Source organism: Hylobates moloch, unplaced genomic scaffold, assembly GCF_009828535.3.
Source record: "Hylobates moloch isolate HMO894 unplaced genomic scaffold, HMol_V3 SCAFFOLD_24, whole genome shotgun sequence".
In the NCBI taxonomy this organism is placed as follows: domain Eukaryota; kingdom Metazoa; phylum Chordata; class Mammalia; order Primates; family Hylobatidae; genus Hylobates; species Hylobates moloch.
Window position 1 is genome coordinate 1,613,597 of NW_026652299.1, and position 27,010 is coordinate 1,640,606.

At 59.5% G+C, this 27,010-nt stretch overlaps 1 protein-coding gene across 10 annotated transcripts in view; it reads right to left on the reverse strand.

The window, feature by feature from the left end:
• MAD1L1 (mitotic arrest deficient 1 like 1) overlaps positions 1 to 27,010 on the reverse strand; it is a 405,930-nt gene that overhangs the window by 69,294 nt on the left and 309,626 nt on the right. For all 10 annotated transcript variants that reach the window (XM_032145960.2, XM_032145959.2, XM_058434334.1 and 7 more), the window contains one exon: positions 12,768 to 12,958. In XM_032145960.2, coding sequence (XP_032001851.1) covers positions 12,768 to 12,958 — 191 coding nt within the window. The remainder of the gene's footprint in view (positions 1 to 12,767; positions 12,959 to 27,010) is intronic.

Sequence of the window (27,010 nt, forward strand, 5' to 3'; positions counted from 1 at the left end):
GGACCTCGCTGCTCCCGCCTTAGAGATGGCTCCAGGCCCCTGCACGGACACCCCCACACATGGACACTACTTTCAAGGAACTGGTCTCAGGAACCACTCCCTGCCCAGAGCTCCACGAAGGGCTGCCTCTCACGTGCCCTCTGCCCACACCACAGCATCCCTCTCTCGGGTCCTTTGTTCTCGGTCTATCCCCAAAAAGCCTGTGTCCCAGCTCTGCCTGGAGAAAGATGAAGAGGGCTTAACGAGGGCTTTGAAGCTCAAACTCACAGCAGTGAGCACCAGGCGGAGGTCGGTGCTCTCAGACAGGAAACAAGTCCAGGGGGCTGGGCTGCGGGTGTGTGGGGGCCACAGGGGTGCGGTCGGAAGGGCAGATTCCAGGTGAATGTGTGACACGTGGAGCTGTCCCATGGTGGGCCACCGCAGCTCCTGCTTCCTGAGCGGCCCTGCAGGGTACGGGCTCCCGAATGCCCGGCCTTCAACCCCCCAATTCCATCCACCTCTGGCTAAGAGCTGTTGCCATGACAACCCCAAGGTGCCCACCCACCTGGCCCCGCGGCTCTGGCTGCTGCTCTGTGCAGCAGAGGCAGATCCCCGAGGGCTCGGCAGCCCAGCGCCCAGAGCCTCTCCCTGTCTCAGTCCTTCCAGTCCTGTCTCTCTCCCTCCAGCCTGGCCCCTGGGCCGGGTGGGCCCGCTCCTCGGCAGAGGAATGAGGAAGATGGAACAGGGTAGGCAGACACCCCAGCAGGGACCCCCACCTGGCATCTCTGGCCCCAGCCCTGGGGGCCACATGCCCGGCTTCCCATTCTATGCCACCAGCAGCTCTGCCTCCTCTCCTCCACGAGGTCCTACTGCCTCCACCCCACGACTGCCCCACCTGGGCCCTCACCAGCCCTCGTCCACAGATCAGAGCAGCCTCATCCCAGCAACCTGCAGAGACCCATGGGCGTGTTTACCTTCCCATCAGCCCAGGAGCGCTGTGAGGCCCAGGTTCACTTCTGAGCACCTGGCGGCAAGCTCTGGGCCTGGAACGGCACAGGGCTAGTCACTGTCTAAGGCGCTTGTCCTCTGGGGGTAAGTGCCCCTCCCGGGGCCTGGAATCCTGAGTCCTGATCTGTGTAAGATCAGTGCACGGGAGATGGTGGGCTGGCAGATATGCCCACTTATTCACAAGCCTCCCTCAGAAGGAAAGAACAGGGCAGCTACCAAGGTCACGTCTACACCTGTTGGCAGCAAAGCGGATGCTTCATCTGAGAGTGATAAATCTTGTGCAAATCTCAGCCTGTGTCAACACGCCCCAACTGGACAGCAGGTCCTCGATTCAAGAGTCGACACCTCTGCATGGGCTCGGTGACAAGAACGGGCGGCTGAGTGGGAGAGCACGGTGGCACGGGCCTGCCTAGGGCTCGCATACCACACTGTATCTGCAAACAGGCATATGGGTGTGTGCAAGTTCTCTGCTCTCAACACTTCCAGGGCAGCAAGGGTCAGCAGGACTCTGGGCCAGCCTGGCAAGAAGGAGGGCCTGGGCATGGGCCTACAACCTGGGTGACCCTGGGCAGGCCCTGCTCTGCTAGTGACAGCCGTGGCCAGGCACATAGCACCGTGTGCAGACAGGCAGAGACCTGCTGCAGGGCCGGGGCAGCAGCTGAGGAGTACGCACAGGTCTGTGGCCCTGGCCCTACACCCTTCCTGGCCCGGGCCGGCAGCTCCCTGGGGCCAGTTGGGGTGTGCAGCCGGACTCCAGAAGGTGGTGCCGGGAGCTGTTTCTCTCACACAGTCCTGCCCCACAGGTTCCTGGTGAGAAGGCTTCAGGGCTGTCAGTGACCGCATGGCAGTGGTGGGGAGGACAGGAAGAAGACTCCATATCTCTTTTTCTAACACAGTGGTTTGCATACCGTGGGCCTTCACAGCCCTTGAAACACTCGCTCAGGCTAGGGGGACTCCGGCTGGGCCCACGCTGCCCGACTCACTCTCCCTCCCTGCCCCTGGATCCAGATCATGGAAGCAGGTGCCACACAGGATGCCGGGGAGAGACAGAGGCCAACCATGAGCATGTGTGTGTGAGCATGTGTGCGTGTGGGTGGCTGTGCATGCGTGAGCATGCGTGCATGTATGTGGCTGCCTGTGTGTGTGCATGCATGTGTGTGCATGAATGCGTGTATGTGGCTGCCTGTGTGTGTGTGAACATGCATGTGTGTGTGTGGCTACCTGTGCAAGTGTGTGCATGTGTGCGTGCGGCTGCCTGTTTGTGTGTGTGTATGTGTATATGCATCAGTGTATGTGGCTGGCTGCCTATGCATGTGTGTATGCATGAATGTGTGTATGTGGCTGCCTGTGGATGCGTGTGTGCGTGGGTGTGGCTGACTGAGCATGTGTGTGGCTGTGCATGTGTGAGCATGTGTGTGCATGTGGCTGCCTGTGTATGTGAGCATGCGTGCGTGTACTTGGCTGTGTGTGCATGTATGTGTGCATGTGTGCGGCTGCTTGTGCGTGTGTGCGCATGCATGCATGTGGCTGCCTGTGCGTGTGTGCATGCATGCGTGTATGTGGCTGCCTATGTGTGTGTCTGCATGTGTGTGGCTGCCTGTGCATGTGTGTGAGCATGCAAGTGTGTGGGTGGCTGTGCATGCGTGTGTGCATACGTGCATGTGGCTGCCTGTGCGTGTGTGCATGCATGTATGTGGTTACCTGTGCGTGTGTGTGAGTATGTATGCATGTGGGTGGCTGTGCCCACATGAACGTGTGTGTGTGCATGCATGTGGCTGTACATGTGTGAGCATGCATGCATGCATGTGGCTGCCTGAGTGTGTGCATGCGTGTATGTGGCTGCCTGTGCATGTGTGTGCATGCGTGCACGTATGTGGCTGCCTGTGTGTGTGCATGCATGCGTGTATGTGGCTGCCTGTGCATGTGTCCCTGTGTGTGTGGCACATGGCTGCCTGTGCATGTGTGTGCATGCACGTGGGTGACTGTGTGTGTGTAAGCATGCATGCATGTGGGTGGCTGTGCACGCGTGGGCATGTGTGAGCATGCATGCATGTGGCTGCCTGTGCATGTGTGTGTGAGCATGCATGCATGTGGGTGGCTGTGCATGCATGGGCATGTATTTATGTCCATGTGTCAGTGGGAGCGTGCATGAGGCCAGTGCGAGGGCGGGGCCTAGGACAGGAGAGGTTGACTTGTTCCTCCGGCAACTGCCCTGCAGTTCTCACTGATGAGCCACGAAAGCTTCCATGATGCACTTGCTGACCTGCAGCTCTTTGTGGCCTGAAGTCGGCAGACAGTGGCCGGGATCCACTCAGGGCCCTGTGGCAGGCATACGGGGTCCCAAACGTGCCTGGCACTTGCATACATACTGGTCAAGGGCACTATCACCACGACCCTCAGGCAGATGCAATGATCCAGGCCCACATAAAGGCTTGAGGAGGTGAAGCCATGTGTCCAGGTCCCCAGGCTGGCAGAGGCAAGTGACATCCACACCAAGGCAGCTCTGGCCTGGATCCAGCCCCTCCCACCACCCGACGGGGGCTGACCAGCAGTGACACCGCCAAAGACCACCTCCATTCAGCAAACACTCGGACGAGGCCACAGATGCTGGGGAGGCTGGGGGATGGTGTGGCTGGTGTGCCCAGGAAAGGTGGCATCCTCAGGGCCACTCTTGCCATTTTCCTGGCCTCTGTACTGCTAGGGTCCCTCAGGAGGACCCCGCCAGCTCTGGACCCCAGGCCGGGCCTAGCCAGGGGCTCCACAGCAGCCCAGCCACACATCCCAAGCCTTGTCGGGGCCAAGCCTGGATGGGTGGTTCCGAAAATGCTCTCCCCAAGTGGAGCCGCCCCTGCACCATCTCCTACATTCCCTGCAACGCAGAGAGATGCTTCACGGAGGTAATAGGCTCAGCCATGCGGCCTCCGCAGGCTTACCCAGGAAGGCCCCTGGAGCTACACGCATCTTCCCCCTGGGCTGACTCATGCAGGGCTTGGGCCGCGTGCCCTCTGCAGGCTCCGGGTGCTGGCAGGACACTTGCTGCTGTCAGCTGAGCCTGCCATGTTTGTGGCTCGGCCCTTCCTCACCTTCCGAGCCAGCATGGTGGCTCCAGGTCCCGCTAATTCCTTCCCCTCACCCCACCCAGGCAGAGGCCCAGCCACCCATGAGACTCCAAAGTTCAGAGCTGGGGGGCCTGCTGCCACAGCTCGTTAGGCCACAGCAACAGCTGGGCTCTGAGCCCCAGGCTGGCGGTGCCCTGAAGGCTGCCCACCCACAGGGCTGAGAAGGCAGCTGGGAGGTGGAGCTGCCTCCACTCTCAAGACACACAGGACCTGGGCCTTCCTGGCCCCTCTCTATGGCAGGAATGGGGAATCGTCTCCTGGGAGGGGCACGTATTCCCGGGAGGGTCTCACCCTTGGACCATGAGTTCTGTCTGGTGTGGGTATGGCGGGCTCAGATCCCCGGGAGGGTCTCACCCCAGGAACACGCGCTTTGGTGTGGGTACTGTTGGTTTGTCCCTGACAAGTCTCATATTGAAATAGGATCCCCAGTGTTGGAGGTGTGGCCTATGGGGAGGAGGTGTCTGGGTCATGGGGTCACAGGCCTCACCCACAGCCTGGTACTGCCTTTGAGGGAACTAGTGAGGTCTCTTTGTTCCCATGAGAGCTGGTTGTTAGAAGGAGCCTGGCACCCCACCCCCTTGGCCTCCTGCCATGTGATCTCTGCCCACATGGGCGGTTCCTCTTCCTCTCCTGCCATGAGTGGACGCAGCGTGAAACCCTAACCAGGTGCACACATGCCCACTTTTGAACTTAGCAGCCACCAGAATTGTGAGCCAAATACACTCCTTTTTCTCTAGAAACCACCCAGCCTCAGATATTCCTTTAGAGCAGCATAACGGGCAAAGACACCAGGCAAGCCCATCCTGCCAGTTTCCACCGAGGCCCAACGCTGTGCCAGCCGCTACAGGTGCGTCGCGGAGAGGAGGAGGGAGACGTGAGGAAGGAGGGAGCCCTGAAACCGAGGCCACCTGTGCTGTTTTATCAGCTCACCATCGCTCAGCACCTAAGAAGCAGTGCTCACGGGCCCCACTTTGTACTTGGGGAGCTGAGGCCAGAAATCATTTCCCAGGGCCAACCTGCTGCCCTAGAGGAGTCTGGACCCTGCCTGATGCCCACGTTCTCATTTTTCTTGGGGACGTGCACAGCCTTCCTGTCTGGGAGTTCCGCAGTCCATGCAACAGTGAGAATGCGGGACCCCGGCGGGATCAGACACGCCAGCAGCCGGCTCTGTGCGGGAGCCGGGCGGGTCAGACAGACGCCAGCAGCGGGCTCTGTGCGGGACCCCTGTGGGATCAGACAGACGCCAGCAGCGGGCTCTGTGCGGGACCCCGGCGGGATCAGAGACAGACGCCAACAGCGGGCTCTGTGCGGGACCCCGGTGGGATCAGACAGACACCAGCAGCGGGCTCTGTGCCACCTCCTTGCCCACCCAGCCTCCTAACCTCCCCCAGCTGAGGTCCGGCAGACGCAGCAAGGATGAGCAGAGGGAAAAAAGGGTGCACAGAAGCGCCACCCCGGGCCGGCAAAAGGAGGAGGGGCGCGGGGTTATTTCTGCTTCCCAGGAAGGCTGCTGTACAAAAACATTTTTCTATAGCTGTACGATGTGCTTGTGCTTTAAGCTAAGTGTCATACAAAATAAATTTTAATAGGCTGGGCACGGTGGCTCACACCTGTAATCCCAGCACTTTGGGAGGCCAAGGCGGGAGGATCACCGGGTCAGGAGATTGAGACCATCCTGGCCAACATGGTGAAACCCCGTCTCTACTAAAAGTACAAAAAAATTTAGCTGGGTGTGGTGGCGCATGCCTGTAATGCCAGGTACTCGGGAGGCTGAGGCAGGAGGATCGCTTGAACCCAGGAGGCAGAGGTTGCAGTGAGCCGAAATCACGCCACTGCACTCCAGCCTGGTGACAGAGCAAGACTCTATCTCAAATAAATAAATAAAATTAAAAAGTTTATAAACTCAAAAAGTTACAGCAAACTTTATTATTATTATTATTATTAGAGATGGGATCTCACTCTGTCACCCAGGCTACAGTGCGGTGGCGCGATCATAGTTCGCCACAGCTTCTAACTCCTGGGGCTCAAGCAATTCTCCCGCCTCAGCCTCTGGAGTAGCTGGGACTATAAGCAGGTGCCACCACGCCTGGCTAAGTTTTAAATATTTTGTAGACACAGGGTCTTGCTATGTTGCCAAGGCTGGTCTTGAACTCCTGGGCTCAAGTGATCCCCCCACTTCAGCCTCCCGAAATGCTAGGATTACAGACATGGGCCACTGTGCCCAGCCATTCATTTATTATTGAAGAAAAGAAAAATATTTTTAATAATTGAGTGTAGCCTAAGCTGTACGGCATTTATAAAGTCTCCAGTTGTGCACAGTAATGTCCTAGGCCTTCACACTCACTCACCTTCATTCACCAGCTCACCCAGAGCACCCGCCAGCCCTGCGAGCTCTGTTCACGGTAAGCGCCCTATGCAGGTGCACCATATTCCACCCTTCACACATCATGTTTATGGCACCTTTTCCATATTTAAACACGCACAGACATGCAGATGCTTAGCACTGTGCCACGGTGGTCTACTGCATTCAGCACAGTCATGCACTGCACACTTTCGCAGCTTGGCAGCAGCCAGCTAAACCATGCGGCCCAGGGGTGCAGGAGGCCGTGTGGCCCACGGGTGCGGGAGGCTGCACGGCCCAGGCTTGTGTAAGTCACTCTAGGAAGTTCCTGCAAAGACAACACTGCCCAACAGCACATTCCACAGCATGCATCCCTGTCGTCCGGTGAAGTGAGACCGTACTAGACTTACACGTATACACACAGGTGAGTGCTGGGTATCCCTTAGGGGAAAGGCTTGGGCTCAAGTGTCTGGGATTTCTGGTTTTTCCGGTTGTTGGAATATCTGTATTACATGCCTACTGGTTGAATAAGTATGTCATGCAAATATTCATCCCTAAGCTGAAAATCTGGTATCGGAAACGCTCCATTAAGCGTTTCCTTTGAGTGACAGATCCACAATAAAAAAGCTGTGGATTTTGGAACATTTCCGATTTCAGGTTTTCGAATCAGGGAAGCTGGACCTGCGTATCTTTCCCCCTCATCCATACGACAAACCTGGTAGGTCGACATCGCCACAGGCCTACCGCGCTGAATGGTGAAGTCACGCACAGTGGTGATGCCGGGTTTGCACAGTTCCGGAATCTGTGCCGTCCACGCCTCTGGCCCTGACGCCCACCCTGCAGGCCTCTGAGCTGGGGAAGGCCCTGGACAGCGAGGAACGAGAAGCCTGCTGGAACCAGTGTGTCTCCCGGACCCCAGAAGTTCATAGTTTTGCCCCAAACTGCATTTGCTCTGTGCCCCCAGCCTGGTCACTCCACTTCTTCTTACCATTGATTTTCTCCCTCTCATAACAGGAGGCTTCCTTCCCTGGGTCTTGAGAAGAGGGGAAAAGGGAGGTGGGGAGAACTCCGTGAGAACCACTGGGAGGAGTGCAGCTGGAATGGAGAGACCAGGAGCTGAGCCTCCCCCCTCCAGGCCCAGGCAGGGTATGGCCTTCCCAGGAAGCTCTAGGGACTCTGGAATCTCTATCTCCTCTCAGGAGGGAGAGGAGCAGAGGCAGCAGGTTCCCGCTGGGAAGAGCTGGAGCTGAGATACGCCTGCCTTTCCCCCAAACGGCAGCCCAGGCAGCCAGCTCCCTCCACCCACGCGGCAACAAGAGGCTTGGTCCCGGCTGGGATGGGAAGTCCCGGCTGGGATGGGAAGCAGAGCGGCGGGGGACTGTGCAGCAAACCCTCAATTATCCCAGCACACATCTGTGGAACCCGCTCAACTGGAAACGGGCTCGGCTATTTCTAACTCTGTCTGCAGCCCCCTTTCTGCCTGAAGAATCATTTGGGGGAAAATCAGATAAATGAATGACGTGGCCAGGAGGCTGGGGTTTGGCGAGATCTTTTGGGAGCACAGGAGCCACGTATGCCAGCCCCCAGCTGGAGTGGGTGGGGCAGGGGCCTGTCTCCCTGCTCTCCCTGCCCTCCCACACTGGCCTCTGCCCTCCATGGCCCTATCTCAGGAGGGCAGCTCAGGGAAGACCCTCCTGGGCACACCTAGTGATGCTCAGCACCCTGGGGATGCCTTTCTGAAGCCAGGAGGCCAGGGTCAGGGCCCCCAGGGAGCACCCAGACCACATTCCTCATGACAGATGGAAAACTGAGTGTCACAGGAGCGCAGTGGCCTGGCCAAGGCTGCACACCAGGGTCAGGAGCTGCCCGGGACAAGGTGACTGCAGAGTGTCTCTTATCTCTCCTCTGGACAGTGGAGACCGAGGCCACCGCCGCATGGCCCCAAGGAGTCAGTGACCATCTGCAGGCAGAGGTGCCACCATGACCCCTGGCCCTACAGGTTGGCTGCTGTCTGTTCACTGTTTATCTCTTCCCTTTTGCTCCGCTGAAACCTGTTTTTCTGTCTGTCTGGCAGAGCCCTAGAGCGCCCTCTCCATAAGCCAGGCCCTGAGCTGGGGGCATGGAGCTGCTGCGAACAGTATAAGTGCCTCTCCTGTCACCAAGCATGGTGTCCTGGGTACAAAGGAAGCAGGAATGACAGGTGGATGGGGCAGGACTGACGCTGATCTCCTGGTCAGAGCTCCTGCCAGAAGACTCGGCAGCTCTAGCGCTGTCCTCTTGGAACCCAAGGGGGAGGATTTCTCAGGAGGCCAACGGCCTCACCCAGTGAAGGGCAGCTCGGAGGAGGACTTGGGAAGAGTCGGCTTACAGGGAGCCTTTGAAAGCTCGAGTGTTGCAGGCCGTCCAGAAGGTCTGCAGGGACTGGGACACACAGGGCCAGCAGAGCTAGTCACAGCTCTGGGAGAAGCACGGTGCACCGTGGGCTGGAGCTGAACCAGCCAACAGGGATCCCGGTGCAACATGACCCCTCCCCAGCTCCCCAGGCGGCACTTATGAGACTCGCCTCTTGCAGCCTCTGAAGTGAGCCACAGTTACTTCTACTCAACAGGTGAGGAGACTGAAACGGGGCGGTGAGGCTGCATGCCTAGTGTCAGCCCTTATGAACATGCTCTAAAGGCCCATATCCTTCCAGCAGGAGATCCCTCCACGTCAACCAGATGGGGTGCAGAAAGGTCTGGGAGGCCCGAGCCCTCCAAAGAGGGGAGGGGGCAAGCAGGGTGCTGGGTGCAGCTGTCAGCAGGGCACGTCGGCTGGGCAGGACAGAGTCTGGAGCGGGAGGAGGAGTGGGAGAGGGAGGAGGAAGAGTAGGAGGAGAGGGTGGGGGTTGGGTGAGGCTGGGGGAAAGAGGCTGTGAAAGGAGGCCTGGGAGAGAAACGGAGCAAAAAGCATCTTTAAGAACCAGGTGCCCAGCAGTGGGGAAGAAACACAGGAGGGGCACGGTGGAGGGACACCCTTAGGCACCCTGAGGACCCTCAAAGGACAACTAACCCAACGGAATAAAACCTCCGGCAGAGTCGCCTGTCAGGAAAAACACAAGGTGGCAGGTGTCCCAGGAGGGAAGCCAGCGGAAGGGTCCCACGTCTGGGGAACCCAGGGGGGCTTCCTGGAGAAGGTGTCTACAAGCGAGCTGGGCCCAGATGAAGAGGATGGAGCAGGTGGGCCTTAGTGCTGGGGTTCCAGGGACAGATGCAGGCACAAGTTGGCAGCTTCTTCCTGCGGGGACTTCACTGCTCAGAAATGAAACTGATGGACCAAGGTGGGGTCTCGGCAACCACGATGGGCGTGCCAGGAACATGGACCCACTTACTCCTGTGGGTCAGACATAACTGTACCTGCCTTACAGATGAGGCAGAGGCCCAGCTGGCACCCCCCAGCAACAGCTGCACTTGGGCACCAACCCACACGCTCACCTAGAGTCAGCCCCCTGCCTGGGTTGCCCAGAGCTCCCTGTGCCAAGCCCACCCCGGAGCTCTTAGCCCTGCCTGCAAACACCAACTTGTAAAGCCCTTCCATACTTTACTTAATCTCCCTGATCCTGTGAGCTTCAAGCACGAAAACACAGTGCATGTTACACATGGGGAAAGTGCATAAGCTAAAAGCAACCTCGTTCCCTGACACTGTCCACCCGAGCGAGCCCCCGGGACACCGCCCAGAGCAGGCATGGTGGGCGGCCGGGAGGGTGGGGAGCCGGGCCTCTGTGGGCACCAGGCCTTGCTGGTGGAGCATTGGGCCAGTGGACCGTCTGTCCTTCCAGAGGTGGCTGCCTCAGCTCCATGGCTTCTGACCCAGCACACCCAGCCCTCAGGGCCACAAAGTCACATTCACACAGGCCTTGGGCCAGGACAGGCCATGGTCCAGAAGGTCAGGTCAGACCAGGCCTGCCACTGGAAAGAAGGGCCAGCAAGGGCTGGAGGATGGGCAGTGAGGGGGCGGCCTGTGGGGGCGCCAAGGCTCCAGATCACAAGGGTCTAGGAAGGCGGGCGGGACGCCTGGCAAGAGCTGCGGGGCCCAGGCCACATCCCTGCAGGAACCGCGGCTCCTCGGGGCAAGCCAGGCCTCCCGTACGCTCTGTGTCCTTCAGGTCTGGGGCAAGCAGGGCTGGGGAGCTGGCCAGCTCCTGGGCTCTCTGTCTGCCGGCCTCCTCCTCCTGGGGCCCCCTTCCTGCCTCTCCCTGACCTCAGGAGCCTGAGGGCTGAGAGGGCTCCAAGGTGGGGAGGAGGGCACGGGTTCCTGCCCAGGCCGCGGGGGCTGAAGGCCCGGCCACTGGCAAGCTGAGGCCGGCCCAAGCCTTCTGCTCTCAACATCCTGCCATGGCCAGGATCCTGGGCAGGGGGACGAGGGCCGAGGGAGCTGAGATGCTAGCTCGAGCAGGGAGAGCGGCAGGGCCTGTGCTCGAGGGTATGACGGGGATGGACCTGGTGTCCAGCAAACCTGAGGACTTCGGGCAGGGCTGCACCTCAGAAGCCCATGCAGGCCTTACAGTGGTCAAGAAGCTACTTGCTGATGGTGTTTTTTAAAAGTGACACAGGAGCACACACAATGGAACCCCAGGCTCTCGAGTTCCCACGTGTAAACAAACATGCCTACGCACATGCCTACGTATAAAACACCGAAAGGAAACAGGGCAAAGCAGGACAGCGGCTGCCTTTCGCGGGAGGATGACGAGTGGCTTGCTTCCCTCTTTTGGATTTTCGACACTCTAAACAGAAAACGCTGTGGAGGGTGCCCCAAGGTTCTGCTGGAGTTAGTCTTCCTAAGATCATCGCTTCAACTACAGCACACGCAGGGATCCGGGGAAAACGCTGTTTCTTAATTTGTAAATGTTGATGTAACGAGTGATATGTCAAGTAATAACTGTTCGTGATACACCTTTATTAATACCGAATCATTTTCAAAACCCATGGAATTTCTATAATGCATTAAACACCTCTGTGAATTGTTCAAAGTATACAGAATTATACAAAAGCAAAGAAGTACATTTCTGATAGCTTATTTAAAGACTTCGTGTGTTTTTATTATTCAAAGGTTTGAGAGTTTCAAGAGTATAGAAATGGATGAATGTGATCTGAGAAGCAGGAAATCCAGAAGGAATGCAGAGCAAGCCCGGCGCAGTGCCCCTGTGCAGCGCAGGCTGTGAAGACGGGCGGGTTGTGCCCCCGTGCAGCGCAGGCTGTGAAGACAGGCGGGTTGTGCCCCAGTGCGGCGCAGGCTGTGAAGACGAGCAGGTTGTGCAGAAGGAGCAGGAAGAACCAGGCTAAGGCACAGCTCACTGCTGTGAGATGCTGACGGATATGCGTAGGCCGCACTGGGTACAGCTTTTATACAAATGAAAGTCGGTTCTCGGTTCTATAAAGACGCGCAGAGGCTGCAGGCTGTTTAGATGCCCGTTCCAGACCACAGCAGTCCCAGGTGGGGCCCGTCTCTGCCTGTCCTGATCTCCCACAGCCACCGCCCTCTCCACCCTTCCTGAAGCAGCCACATGCTAAGACGGGGCCACGAGGTCATGCCGGGGCCACAATGCCACACCAGGCCGACACTACCATCTTCACGAACGGGAGGTTAGCTCACGGGGGCAGTGATGAACAAGCCCTGTCGCCCTGGGTTTCCAGCTGCTGGAGGTCCGCGTGGGGCCACCTCCACCCTGAGGGTCAACATGTAACACCCCGATTTCTGCTACCAGACCCTGCTCGCCCGAGGACTCTTCATGTCCACAACGGCGGACCCAGTCCAGCTTCACCAGCAAACCAGAACAGCGCCTGCTGGCTCGCAGGACTCGAGTGTGGAGATGCGGCCGGCTCTCCTTTCCTCTTCTAGTCTGTCTACCTTGTCCTGCGCTGGCCTCTGGCCACTGTCCCACTGCGCAGCCTGGCGGCTTGGAAGGCGCCCCCTGCCCCGGCCCCACATGGACTTCAGTCCTCCCCAGGCACTGCTGCCTCTGGACACACTGACACACGGCTGCGGCTGCAGCCCTCATGGAACGAAGCCCGAGTCGCGACACACAGAGTCCGAGAAAGTCAGGGGCAGCCCAGGGCCTTCCGCACCCAGGGGGTCCAGGGCTGCAAAGCCACATAAGGTTGGCCCAAGGCTGAGAAGCCCCAGGTGGTGATGAGGACGGGCCAGTGCACCTCCTTCCCGCCCAGCCCTCCACACCGTCCCCTTTGGATGTGAGGCTGCTCCTTTGCCGAGAGCTACGGTTGGATCTCCCTGTGGGAGGAGACAGAGAGGGAGACAGCCAGAGAGCCGTCACACACAGGACCCACCTTGAAGACGAGGCAATCGCCCGGGTGCTCGGCGTACAGTGAGGTCAGCCGGTACTGGTTCTCTGTGGTGATGTCGATCTGGTACCCGGTGAGTGTGTAGCAGGCCTTGCGGAACTCCTGGATCTTGGTCTGGAAAACCTCCTTGAGCCGCTGGTTCTTCAGCTCGGCGCTCTCCACCTGCTTCTTCAGCTCTGCGGGAGGGACAGAAGGAGACAGTGAGTGCAGCACTAGGCCGGAGGGGTGGGGACCTGGGAGCGGCCAGGGCAGGGAGGAGGCTGAGTACAGACGGGAGTGACGGCTGCCCAGGGACACAGCAGGTCCCCGTGTCACACCAGCCAGCCTCCATCGGCACGCGTGAGGAAACAGGAGTGAGGGGTGAGCTGATAAAGGCTGACCCTCTGGTGGTGGTGATAATAAAGTTACTGCATTAAGAACGGTAACTATAAGAGCCAGACTACGAGCAGCCCGGGCCCCCCCACAGGGACCAGCCCTCGGCCGGCAGAGTGACAACACCTGGAGCCACCCCAGTCACTGCCAGGAAGCCACAGGATCAGGCATGACTCGGGGGTCACTGCCAGGAAGTCACAGGATCAGGCATGACTCGGGGGTCACTGCCAGGAAGCCACAGGATCAGGCATGACCCGGGGGTCACTGCCAGGAAGCCACAGGATCAGGCATGACTCGGGGTTCACCTGCCCCAACGCTCCAGCGATTTAGGCGAGAACCCTGTGAGGAGCTGGTGCTGAGGATGTGGGTCCCAAAGTGAAGGCCTGGGCCGCCACGCCGCCCAGTGATCCTGACCATCCGTTCCCAGGCTGCCGCCTGGGTCCTTTCTGAGGTTGGACACCTGCCCCACAGGAGCCAGCACCGAGAAACAGGGAGGCAGGCAGGAGGCCACCTGGACGTTCCGGGTCCTACTGCCCCAGGGCTTTACCTGCCAGCCACCTCTGAGGCCAGGCCATCGTGAGATGACAGGCGGCACCCCCAGGCCCACTGCCCTGACATGGCTCTAAGTGACCATTCAGGGTACAGCCCCGCGCCCCGCCCGCCAGGGTTTACGGCTGCTTGGGGAGGAACCGCTGAGCAGAGCCATCAGGAGGATAACAGCGATTATCATGAATCTCTCACCCGAGAGGCCTTCCAAGTAATTAAACCTCGATTTATCCCCCCGTTAATTATCAGGACTGGCTCCACTTAGACGCACACAGAGCCGTCCCCTAGGCCGGGTGCTTCCCAGCAGTGCTGTCTGGAGCTGGCGATGGGGAGCCCTCCAGGGCCCTGGGACTGCTCGAGGCGGGGACGGGAGCCCGCTGGACCCTCTCCTGCAGGCCACGGGAGCTGGGCCAGCTGCCAACCTCCCTCCACTATGACGAGGGACTGAATCACAGGACTGGTGTAGGCACCCACATCCAGGCGCGGGATGGTCAGCTCCCTGGCTAGGCTGAGAAAGAGGACGTTAAAGTCAACCACGGCCACATGGTTTGAAAGAACAAGGGTTCCTACCCCAGGCAGTGCCGGGGGAAGGCTGGTCCTGAGTTAGAGATGGGTCTGAAGGCCCCAGGAAGGGTGTGGAGTCCCCCACAGTCCACTCTGGGGGAGTGCGAGGGAAGGTGCAGTGTGAGTGCCTGCTGGCCAGGTCACAGCGAGTGAGAGAGGGGCTGCTGGGGAGTTTGTGCACAGCGGCCCGAAGAGGCTCTGATGGGCCAGTTTAAGGTGGATGATGCAGTCCGGGTTGCTTCCTGGAGGTGAGCAGGGACAGGGGAGCCAGGTGCAAACGAGAAGCCCTCAAGTCTGCAGAGGAAGATGGAGAACGCGGGAGGGGCCGCGGTTCCAGCTCGGCTCTGCCTCCCCGACCTGTGACCTCGAACCTACCCCTTCACCCCATCTCCCAGGACTTCTGCCTGCAACACGGACACAGGCAGGCAGCAGCCTTCAGAGGCGTTAGGCCAGATCACGCACTGGAGGCCACCACCGAGAGCGCAGGGCCGCTGGGCACCCCTGATGGCATGAGCTCAGTCGAGCAGCACGTTCCGAGTGCAAGCTCACTCACTGCCTGGCTATGACAGCTATGAACACGATCCGATCCCCAATCCACACACAAGGACACCCAGGCTCACGGAGATTGGAGATTCGCTGCTTGGCTGTAAGAGCAAGGGCGCTGCCTGCCATGGGTTCTGGAAGGAGCAGCAGTGCAGGGCCCATGTTAGCGGCATCCGGATGTCAGGGGCTGAGAGGAGATGGCACCTGTACTACCACAGGCCTGTCAGCAGAGGGGCCCTGGCACCCGTCCACCTGTGGGATGGCAGCATTGGCACTGATTCGGCCCTCGCCCCGACCTGGCCTCCTCCCTCCGTCGCTGGCAAAGACAGCCCTGGGGGACACTGTTATTCCACAGGCCAGCCCCTCCAGTAGGACGAGGCCTGGGGCCCTTGATGAATCGAGCAATGAGGCTGTGAAATCTGAAGGTTAATTGGCAGTTCTGACCCCAATACTCTTCCCTGCATCCCTCGGCTGATCCTCCCGGAGACGGGGCTGTTGGTAGCAGGAATTGCCACATGCGGAAGGAAGAGCGCAGAGACCGCGTTTCAGAGGCCATATTTCACCCTAACATGGCCCGTGCTGCCTTTGATAGATCTCAGGCGTCCAAAGGGGAAGAATTAGATTTTGATAATAAATGCAGCCTGACTTTGGAGGAGGAAACAGCCCTGCTTTCCGATAGACCTCAAAGCCGCCTGTGCCGCTCACAGACGTCTGAAGTTCTGGGGCTCCGGGCTGCGTTGCCCACCCATGGCAGGTTGGCATGAGGTCCCAGGGTGAGGAAGGCGGTGTGTGGGGCCCCCTCTCAGAGGCGAGACCACCACCCATGCGGCTGGGAGCAGCAGGGGCCGCTGCACTCACTCCTGGGGCCACTCTCTCGCCCTCTGACAGCCAAACCCAGGGCCCTGGAGGGGAAGGGTCCGTCCTCCATGCCACACAGCCCCTCGGAGGTGAGGGGGCCCTGACCCCAGTCTCCTGTCCAGGTAGGGAGGGGTCCATCCTCCAGACAAGGCTGCCTCGATGGAGTCCGTTCAGCTTGGGGCAGATCAAGCCAGCGTTCTGACCCCCCTTTATCCCTGTAGTTCAGTGGCTTACATCAACGTGAATGAATAATTCACACGATGGTTTGGATTAAATAAATAAAAGATGGGTTTTCCGCCTTGGAGATGTCATCTCTTTCTTGTCGGTTGCTCTCACGTGGTCTCCTCCCAAGTGAGCCAAGAGCCCGGGGTTCCTCTGGACTGGGTTCTGTGGGCCTGGATCCTGGGCAGGCTCCCCCCAGAGTCCCCAGAAGCCAGTGGCAGAGACCCCGGGGTGAGAGGCGACAGCTCTGTGCCCGACCCCGTCCTGTGGGACCACACAGGCACTGCCCGGGCTGTTCTCAGGCCCGACCTGCAACAGCAGTGGATGGGCTGAGGCGAGGCAGTGATGCGGCCTTCAGCGCTCCAGGCCCCCGTCCCCCGCCCAGCCCGGCCTGCTGTGCGCCCAAGGCCTGCTGTGCCAGGGGTGCCCAGGGATGGAGTCCAGCTCTGCAGCCCTGCTCTCTGGGGTAGCCCCAGCAAGGCTTTTAGGCCCTCCCTGCTGGCCTCCAGTGCTACCCCAGGCTTAGAGCCAAACTGTAAGGAGGCCTTGAGCCCAGCCCACCCATAGCCCTGGCTCCTGCCTTCCCTGCCCGGGGACGTTGAACTCTGGCCACACTGACCAGGAGCACCTGCCTAGGAAGCAGCAACTCCCCTCTGCCTAGACGCCGGCCCTCCTCAGGCCCCTCCTCCACACCCCTGGGAACCCTGCTCTGGGCAGAAGCGGCCCTCTCAGAGGTACCTGCTACCACCTTGCAGGGACGCAGGGGCACAGGCCTGCTGCTGATGGGCTCTCAAGGCCTCGGCGAGGGGCAAGAGAGGAAGGAGAACAGCAGGTGATCAAGTGGGAGTCAGAGAGGATACGGCGGCGGCTGCCCAGGGCCCGGCCCAGTGGGGTGTCCCAGGGCGCTGAAGGCATCCACGACACTGGTGCCTGAACAGCCACCTCCTCACCACATTAGCCCCACACCTGCCTCCTCCTGGAATCACAGGAAGCAGCTGTGAAGAGGCCAGAATAAAAATAAATTGTGCTCCATTACGTAAAGGCTAACTAGCGGGAAAGAGAGGCTTTACAGCACTGAGGGCCGGGATGTCAGGATAAAGGAGCATTTACAGCACTTATCTCAAGAGGCCCAGTTCACAGCCTGAAACGCAAAAAATGCTTCTACCTTGGCAGGGCAGGGAGAGCCAGCACACAGCTGTGATCCACGGGGACGGGGATAGAGATGCCAGGGCCCAGGCCTTTCAGAAGGAGGGAAAAGGAAAACGCGGTACTTTACATCCTCTTTACTCCTTCGAGTGTTATGGGGCACATGCAGATGAAAGCAAGCAGAGAACCTTTTAAAGGCACCAATGGATCTTAGGCAGCCCCAGGGCACTGCCTGTCCACTTCTGCCCTTCCCTGGGGCCTGAGCTATACTCATGCGGAACCAGGCCAGGTGGGCTACGTGAGCCTCAGGGTGCGGGGAACCCTGTCTCAGGCTCCAGCCTTGCTGTGCGACCTGCAGTGGGAAGAGGACCCAGCACCACCCCCACTGTTCCAGGCAGCGAGGACGCAGTGGCCTATAGAAGACGCTCTTGCGGAATTCATGATTGATCAAGCACTGTTCCAGGCAGGGAGGACGCAGTGGCCTATAGAAGACGCTCTTGCGGAATTCATGATTGATCAAGCACTGTTCCAGGCAGCGAGGACGCAGTGGCCTATAGAAGACGCTCTTGCGGAATTCATGATTGATCAAGCACTGTTCCAGGCAGGGAGGACACAGTGGCCTATAGAAGATGCTCTTGCGGAATTCATGATTAATGAAGCACTGTTCCAGGTGCTTGGAACAGCTCTGTGGGCCTGGGCTCTGTGACCTCCCTCTGGGACCTCTCCCGTAAGTGAGGCCGGCCTGACCCCCATCTGTGTCCTAGGATGATTTTAAGAGGAGCCTGGGGCTGGGCACGGTGGCTCACACCTGTAATCCCAGCACTTTGGGAGGCCAAAGCAGGCGGATTATCTGAGGTCGGGAGTTCGAGACCATCCTGGCCAACATGGTGAAACCTTGTCTCTACTAAAAATACAAAAATTAGCCGCGCATGGTGGCACACACCTGTAATCCTAGCTACTCGGGAGGCTGAGGCAGGAGAATAGCTTGAGCCCGATAGGCGGAGGCTGCAGTGAGCCGAGATTGCACCACTGCACTCCAGGCTGGGTGACACAGCAAGACTCCATCTCAAAAAAAAAAAAAAAAAAAAAAAAGCCCAGGCCTAGCTGTTTGGTACCAAGCACCCGCAGGCACTAGGCAGCTCTGCCCTGAGGAGACCAGCCCCTACACAGCTGAGGCAGCTGGCCCACGTGGGAAGACCCCACAGGAGGAAGAGACGCCAGCCCTGGTGCTTCCACAGGGTCCCCGAACCCCAAGCAGCCTCTTCCCAGGCTGGCCTCGGTTGTCTGTGCCAACACCTCTCATGCTACCCCGTCCAGGATAACCGCGGCCATGCAGACAGATCTCCATGCTTCCACAGCAAGACTTGGGCTGGGGCAGGGCTCTCTCCCGGGGTATTCATGCCCTGCTGGGTGCCCCGGCCTGGCTGTCACTGCAGCTGCATCTGGCCCTGGCCTGACCTGATCCCAGCCCCGCCCCGGTCCCAGACCCGCCCCAGGGCCCTGAGCCGCCCTCCCTTTCCAGCTGCCTCTCCTGCACCCTGCTTCTCCATCGCTCCAGCCTCTGGCTCTTGTTCTCTGCACGCTCTTTTCCTGCAGGGCACGGATTGTGGCACCCACAGAGCTGTTTCAGACACCTGGGCCTCACGCTGTTTCCCTGTGGCGCACTCTGAGCTCAGGTGGGCTGGGCCAGGCCTGTGTGTCACTGTCACACCTGCCCTGCACCCGAGAACCCGGAACATGGAAGTGTGCGACGGGCACGTGCTGAACACGCAGGTGAGTGAAGCCATCACCTGCTATAGCCCTGAGCTCCTGCCCCTGTGCAAGCTTCACAGTCGGCTTAACCACAAGCAAGCACACACACAGCGGATGGGACACACACACCTACTGCTGAACGTCCGTTTATCCCCGAACACGTGTGTGTCTGTCCCTGAACATACAGCCTTCCCGTGGCCTCCGAGGAAAAGCCCTTAAAATCAAAGCAGGCCAAAGAGAGGCCGTGCCACTGCCCCGCCCCTAAGCCCCCACTCCCATCCCTGCTGTGGCTAACAGGGTCACTGTGAGACCCGGGGGCCTCCAGGGGCTTCAGCCTGTGAGGGGACGGTGAGGGCACCCATGACCTCAGAGCAGCTCCCAGCTGCTCAGCCCTTGCCACGCCTCCATCCCCACTATCTCCCCACCGCCACCACCTTGCCCCTGTCCCATGGGCCCCCAGCTCCTGCCCCTGACCTGGACCGGTGCCCCAGTGAGGAGCTGGCCTGGGTCTGGACCCTGCACAGCTGCCACCGAGGACCCCAAGCCCCAGACCCTGCAGCAACTCTCGGTTTAGGGACTGGAGGCAGCTTTGGAAATTTTCCTTCAGGGACTCACGGCAGAGCCATTTTTCTTTCTAAATAATGAATAAAATACAGTTAACCAATGTTGGGATTTTCAGGCTTTAAAAAACCCACAAAAAGGGACTAATATTTCATCATTAAACAAGGCAGCCCCTGAGGCCCAGGCCAAGCCAGGAGGATAATTCTACTCAGTGTAGGCCCCGCCGATGACAGCGCCACGGGGCCAGGAGGAAGGCAGTGATTCCAGGCTCCACACACTGCCTGCGCATTCATGGACAAGTCACCTCCCCTCTGTAAGCCCCCTTTCCTCCCTGGGTGTGGCGGGAGCGGGGGTAACATCACCTGCCCCCGGGTCAGTAAGGCAGTGGAGGTGAAAACCCTCTCGGCAATAACACGTTCCTCTTAACAAAACACATCCCTGTGTCGTCAACAACCACTTGGCAGTCTACGGACGTCACAGGTGCTCGGCGCGGGATCTGAGCAGCAGGCCTGAGTCCAGGTGTGGAGTGAGGGGCAGTGTGGTCTGGGCTGCAAGAACACCCAGATCACCTGAGCATGGTCCGGACTGACTCCGGAGAGACAGGGCGACCGCCCCGGCCCCCGCAGAGTGTGGCCCCCTCGAGGCGGCAGCCCGTGGCCCCAGTGCTCACGAGTGAGTCCGGCCAGGGCCACCCTGCAAGGGTGAATGAAGGCTCTTGGCGGACATGGGTGGCCAGACAGTACGTTTGCCCACACACGGTCCCAACAGTGTAGCACAGCCTGGGCACAGCACCTTCCCCAGCTCAAAGGTTGGGATTCCAGCATGACAGGGCCAGCAAGTCTGTCCAGGCTGCTGCAGCTGGAACTGGGGACCACCTGGCTCAGGGCTGCAGCTGCCCCGCAACTCTCACGATCACACCCTTCAGCAGGTCCCTGAAGACGTGAGACAGGGAACATCGTCTGGAACCCTGCATGGCTGAAGGCATCTCTACCTTCAGGGCTGGTGGGTAATTTGGCCAGATGCAGAATTCCAGGCTGTATATACCCTGCCTTCAGTTGTTTTTTGTTTGTTTGTTTTTTGGGACAGGGTCTCACTCTGTCACCCAGGCTGGAGTAGAGTGGTGCAATCGTAGCTCACTGCAGCCTTGAACTCCTGGGCTCAAGCCATCCTCCCACCTCAGCTTCCCAAGTAGCTGGGACCACAGGAGCACACCATCACACTGGGCTAATATACAGCTGGTACCACAGGGGCACACCACCACACTGGGCTACTATATATGTTTTTAGGGTCTTTCTATGATGCCCAGGCTGTTGTTGACCTGCGGGCCTCACGTATTCCTCCAGCCTTGGATGTTAGGATGACAGGTATGAGCCCCACAACCGGCCTCTCCTTCAGTGCTGAAGGCATCGCCCTCCGGTCTCAAGTGCTCAGCGCTGCTGTGGAGAAGCCTGAATCCGTTCTGACTTCTGGTCTTCTACAAGTGACTGGTTCTCACTCCCTGGAAGTGGCAGAGCCATGTCTCTGTTCTCAACATCATGAAACTCCCCCAGCACGCATTTCTCTCGTGACCCCCCCACACAGCCTGGCTCCCCCAAGTGTCTATTTCCCATCTCTCATTAGACGTCTCTCTGGCGGCGGCTGGGCACTTGGCATGAGCAGCAGCCCTAGGGGGTCCTGCTGGACTGTTTCTGGGAGGCTGCCAGCACCAGCATCTCCAGATCTTCCCTCTGGGACAGGTCTGACGGGTCAGAGATGACTCTCAGATGCTCAGTGCCAGTGAGAACACAGGGCAGGAGGGAACATGCTCGGACTCGGAGTGGCAGGACCAGCCTGTGAAGGAGCCTGACACCAGGGTGGTTTATTAGTGGGTGACGCAGGGGCCTCCACATCAGGCCCAGGCCTGACCTCGATGAGAGACGACCAAGGATCCCCTGCACGCTGCGGACACAAGAAGCCAGTTGAGGCCCAGGGCTGGGCGAGCCGCCCGAGTGTCCCTGCAGAGAGTACTCTGGGCCCTGGCAGGCGCTGGCAGCCCCGGTCCTGCCCAGGCCCAATGGCGAGCCATGCTTCCTGGGACTGAATTATTCATGTCTTGCAAACTTCTAAACTATTTCAGTTTTACATTTTTAAATATTTAATAATTAGGCATCAAATATTGATGCAATTTTATTAGCAGTCATGGGCACAGGGCATTGCAGTGGTTATGGCTGTGGGATTTGTATCCGGGTCCTGGCTGGCTCTGCAAGAGACTGTAGGAGGTGGGGACGCACCTATAGGCTGGCTGGGGCCTCCCAGGATGTCACACCGTTGAGAACCATACCCCAGCATGGCCCATAGGACCTCACTTGCCTCATCTCAGGGGCTGCCTGCCTGACCCATATCCAAATTCCCAGAGACCAGCCTGAGGGGCTGGCAGGCATCATGGTCCCCAGGAACTGGCTTTGGCAACAGGAGGATGGGACGCAACCACCTGCCAGCCAGGGACTGCTGCTGTCCCAGGAAGATGGTCACTTCAACTCTGCTGGTGCCAGAGGGCCCTTGAGACGCGGCCTCCATCACGAGCCATGAGTTCCCCTGCTGGGCAGAAACTGCACACTCTGCACCAGCGAGGAGACACTCGCCCTGGAATTACACACGGAGGAGCCGCTCCCGGGCCCACCGCCTGGCAGGCGCTGCCTGGGTAAGCTCTGTGCAGCTTTCAAACAGGGCACCTCTGTGTGATTAACGACTCACTCCGGCAAGCAGCTTGTCATCTTGCACACAAATGACGTGAAAAGACACCAGCAATTACAGCCAGCAGATTATGGGGTGGGAGAGTCCCGGGATGACAGGCGGGTGCGGATATCATATTTTGAGAAGACTCCTCCCCCACCACTGAGAACAGAGCAACTGAACCCCAAGGGACAGCCCCACTCCGACACCAGGATCCACAGCCCCCATGGGGTCCTTCGGCAGCAGAGGCCCAACAGAACCTTGGCGGAAGGGGGGACATTGGCCCCCGTGTCAGTGATCCTCCGGACACCCTGCATATGTGGGGGTACGTGGCACCTGCTGGATGGACATGGAGATGCCTGCAGGAGGCCAGGATCCAGCTCCACAATCTCTGGCCAGCAACAGATGAGCGACCCTGGCACCAGGACTTCAGGGAGGGCTGGTCGCTGCAGCCATCCGACAAGTCAGCACAGGGCCACCTCTGCGACGCCAGCACCGTTGGGGACCCCTCAAACACCCACTGCGGGGCCAAAGCTAGAGCCCATGCTGGGCACCGCCCTGGGGGTTGAGCAGCCGTCTCCATTAGTCATTCAGGCTTCAGTTCAGAAACGCCTGCCCAGGACACTCCCACATTTGCTTTCTCCCTAGAGCTCACGAGCATCTGAGGTCGCGTGTTTGCCTGTGTCCTGGCCTCTCTTCCACCTGGAACACGTTCCTCGGGTGACAGCCCGCTCAGGCTTTCAGTAGGTGCCTGTCCAGGGCAGGAACACACAGCCTCCGTGCACCCACCCCGGCCAGGCCCCGCCCTGGGGACCATGGCTACGTCTGTCCCCACCTTCCGGATGGGGAAACCGACGATGAGAAAGCAGGGAGAGGGCTCCCTGTGACGCCAGTCAGGCAGGATGTGGGCTCCAGCCTGGGGATGTGGGGCCACAGTGTCTCTCTCCTGACCCCCAACCCTGCACCCATCCCCTGACTGTACGCCCTGGCGGGGCCTGGTCTGGGCACATCAGTCCTACACGCAGCCTCAGCTACCTGTGCCCACAGCCCTGATGAGCCATGAGGTCTCATAACTGCAGGCGTGCCTCATGTGCTAAGTGCCACTCCCACAGTTCCTGCTCCTGCGCGGCCGCCTCTCCATCCATCCCCCACACCCCTTGAGCCAGACAACTTGGGTCGCCTTCGGCCTTCCTGGACTCAGCACTCAACACCCGCTGGCCACCAGGCTTCAACGCTCTGTCCTCACCAACCCTCCCTGGCACCACCTCTGTTCGGGGTCTTTCTTTACTAGAGTCCAAATTCTACTTCCTGTCACCCTCCTCTCCCTCCCCCTCAGGCCTCAGGGGTCTTTCTTTTGACGCAGAGCCCAGCTTCGGAAGGGGAGCACTGCCACCCGGCGCAGTCACTTGCGGAGTCAGAGCCCAGCTTTGGAAGGGAAGCGCCATTGCCCGGCACGGTCACTCGTGTGCACCCCAGATGTTCTGCCCTCTGCCACTACAAGTCCACAGTCCTCCCGGACACCCCAGGCACACTCAGAACGCGTGGTGCTCATTTCTGCTGCCACAATATGGCGGGCACGTTTGCCTTCTGCCAGGGGATGATGTTCACCAGTGAACTTCTGCAAGGCCAGGCTCCGGCGTCACCTCCAGATGAGGTCCCTCTTGGGCATCCCGACCCTCTCCAGTCCGGCGTCACCTCCAGATGAGGCCCCTCTTGGGCATCCTGTCCCTCTCCCCTGGACTGGGTCTGTACCTCTGGTGCACACACACGCCTTTCCAGCTGCGGCCACATGCGCAGGGCCACCTCCCTCACTGTGTGAGCTGCCTGAAGGCAGGGGCTGGGCCTCAGCTGTCCAACCCGGCCCTCCATGCAGCTGCAGGGCAGAAGTGGCGGGAGCGGGCTGGGTTCCACATCCCCTTAGACACTTGTCAGTGGTCTGGGGGTTGACGGGAGCCACGGCCAAACCCGGAAATCTGCAGGAGCACAGACAGCTGTCGGGATAGTTTCCTTCTGACCCAAAATCCTAAAGAGGGGGAAACTGGGGTAGCAGGGGTCCAGATGGCGGCAGGGGCCCTGCATGCGGGTACAGACCCCAGAACCAGCCAGCTCTGCGTGTGTTAGCAGTGGAAACCACACGCCCAGCCCTGTCGACTGGATGAAGGATGGCCTTCTGAGAGATGGACAGCAAATGGGGGCATGTCTGGCTCAAAAGGAAAACTTAACCTATCCTTTTGGGGAACATGAGCTGAGAAACTCTGGTAAAGGGAAGCAGTTGGGGTCAGAGGTGACTCCTCCTGTTTGTGTGAGGTGAGGCAGGCGGCAGGTGTGGGCACCAGGAGAGATGAGAATGGGTGGCCACTGCAGAGGCCGCAGGCCCTGCGCGGAGAGGCCAGCCCATGGAGAACAAGGGGCGCCCATCCTCTCGCGGCTCCTCCTGGCACAGGCAGGGCTGCGGTCCCTGCAGCCGATGCATCAGAGCCACCGGGACCCTGTGCTCCCCGTCCCTGCACCAGTGGGAGAACGGTCTTCAGAGCACTTCTCTCTCATCCCACTGGCTCCAGGCAGACCCAGCCTCACAGCCAGGGCCCCTGAGTAGGCAGGGAGCCCATCGCACACGCACCTCCCAGAGCCAGAAACACTCCAGAGGGAGCAGTGCACCACAGCGATATCACAGCCAAGCCAAGATGTGCCCACAGACCACGGCCGCCTCATCTGTTTCCAGAAGCTTCCTTCCAGGAACATGCCCAGCAGCTGGTCCGTGAAGAGAGGCCTGGGGTGGCGGCGGCGAGGTCCTGGGAGACGTGGGGGCGGGGCTGCGCGGGCTCCAGCCGCTTTGCATGCCACGTGCATTATTAATTTCCCACAGAAGCTTGCAGAGCCTCAGCTCCCCGGCAGGCGAGCCCCCTTTGAGAAGAGGGAAGCCTTTCCAGAGCTCATCTTTTATTGACCGGGTCATTTTCGAGTCAATCTGTCTGCTTCCGGCAAGACGAGAGTTTTAAATCTCCTGTCTTTTCCCCTTTTTGAGACGTGGCAGTCTATGAAAACCTGCTAATGTAGGCAGCGAGGCCTCGGATTCCAGATGTAATGAGCTCTTCATATAAGCAGACTTGGGAAGAGGACATGGAACTGCTCCAGTAACTGCAGCAGCCAGAGAGAGGACTCCGGGAGGAGAGGGGCAAGGAGCAGGGTTCCAGGCGGGGTGGGTGCAGGGAGGACCCGAGTGCTGAGGAGCACTCCACCTGGAGGAGGGGCCTGGGGTGGCGTGGGGTGGGGGACCCATCAGGGCAGACGGGCTGTGCGTGAGGAGGAATCCGCGGGTGCACGCCTGGCCTGGAGAAGGGAATGAAGGGAGTGGGAACCGTCGGGGGAGGCTCTCTGAGGCCAAAGGCCTTACCTTCTAGGAGCTGTAGCGGCAGCCAGGCCCCTTGCTCCCCCAGGTCCTGGAGATGGCCCTGGCATCCCGAGGGTTGGTGTGCGGTCAGCAACCCGGGACCTCACAGGGCGCTCTGGCTCTAGGGGTGGCGGGGAGGGGGAGCCCTTGGCTGACACCATGAGGGTTTCATGATTTACAGCTGCTATGTGGGGAGGGAGAGCAGCCCCCAGTGGCCTCTCCCCCAAGACAAAGCTGAGGCTGAGAGGGAAGCAGCTGGTCGAGGACACAGTGCAGCCGCTGGGGCTGCAATGCAGGCCATCCGGATTCTGTGGGGAGTGGAGGGGAGGCTCCCTGGCTGCCTCCACCATACAGACTTCACCCCTACGGGAAGAATTCTGCAGGAAACGCCACAGACTCAGTCACACCTCCTCACAGTTCCTCCTGGGCCCTGCTTGGAGCTCTGGGTGGCCATGCTGGAGGGGGAACACGCCACATCCTGCTGGACGCCACACGGCGGGAGGAGAGGGGAGACGTGCTCCCAGGGTAGCGTGGGCAGGTCTCCCCCACAGCACGCCTGCCCACCTTTCCTGCAAGCCCAGGCACTGCATCCAGGGCCCAGGCCCAACCCCACAATGGGGGATATACTCTCCACTCTGCCACACGGCCTCACTGGCTCTTCCCAGCCCCTACCTGGCCAGTGGTGGCCTGGAGGCCTCAGGACCTGGGAGTCGGAAGGAGGAGATGGCGCTGTGATGGGCGGCAGGAGACCAGACAGGCACCAGGAAGCGGTGGCTATGCCTGGGCCCAGGACCGCACATGGAAAGGGACTCTGCAGATGTGTCCAGGGCAGGGATGGTGAGACGGCAGACGTTCCTGCATTATCCTGGTGGCCCGCTACAATCACGTGGGTCTTCACACGTCAGAAAGGGAGGCAGGAAAGTCGGCTAGAGATCCGAAGATGTGCGCTCCGGCTCTGAGGATGGAGGAAAGGCCATGTGCCAAGGCACGTGGGTGCCTCTGGGAGCCAGAAAAGGACGGATGTGGATTCTCCCCAGAGCCTCCGAAACGAACCGGCCCTGATGACCCCTGGCCTTTAGCCCAGGGAAGCGTGTGACTTCCAGAACCTAAGATCACATCGTCTTGAGTTTTTGGTTTTTTTGAGACAAGGTCTTGCTATGTTGCCCAGGGTAGAGAACAGTGGTGCGATCACAGCTCACTGTAGCCTTGACCTCCCAGGCTCAAGCCATTGTCCTGCTTCAGCCTCCAGAGTAGCTGGGATTATAGGCAGGCACTACCACACCTGGCTAATTTTTTTTCTAATTTTTTTTTTTTTTTTTTAGGAATGGGGTCTCACTATGCTGCCCAGTTTGGTCTCAAACTGAGCCTCGGGCAATCCCCTGCACCTGGGCCTCCCAAAGCGTTGGGATGACAGGCGTTAGTGCTGCGCCAGCCCTGCTGTGTTGAGTAACTCAGTCAGTGCTGGTTTGTCATGGCAGCAACAGGAGCCTCACATACTGGCATCTAAGGTTCGTGTGGGCCTCCGATTTTCCAGAGCTGAGCCCTCCCGGCTGGGCCACAG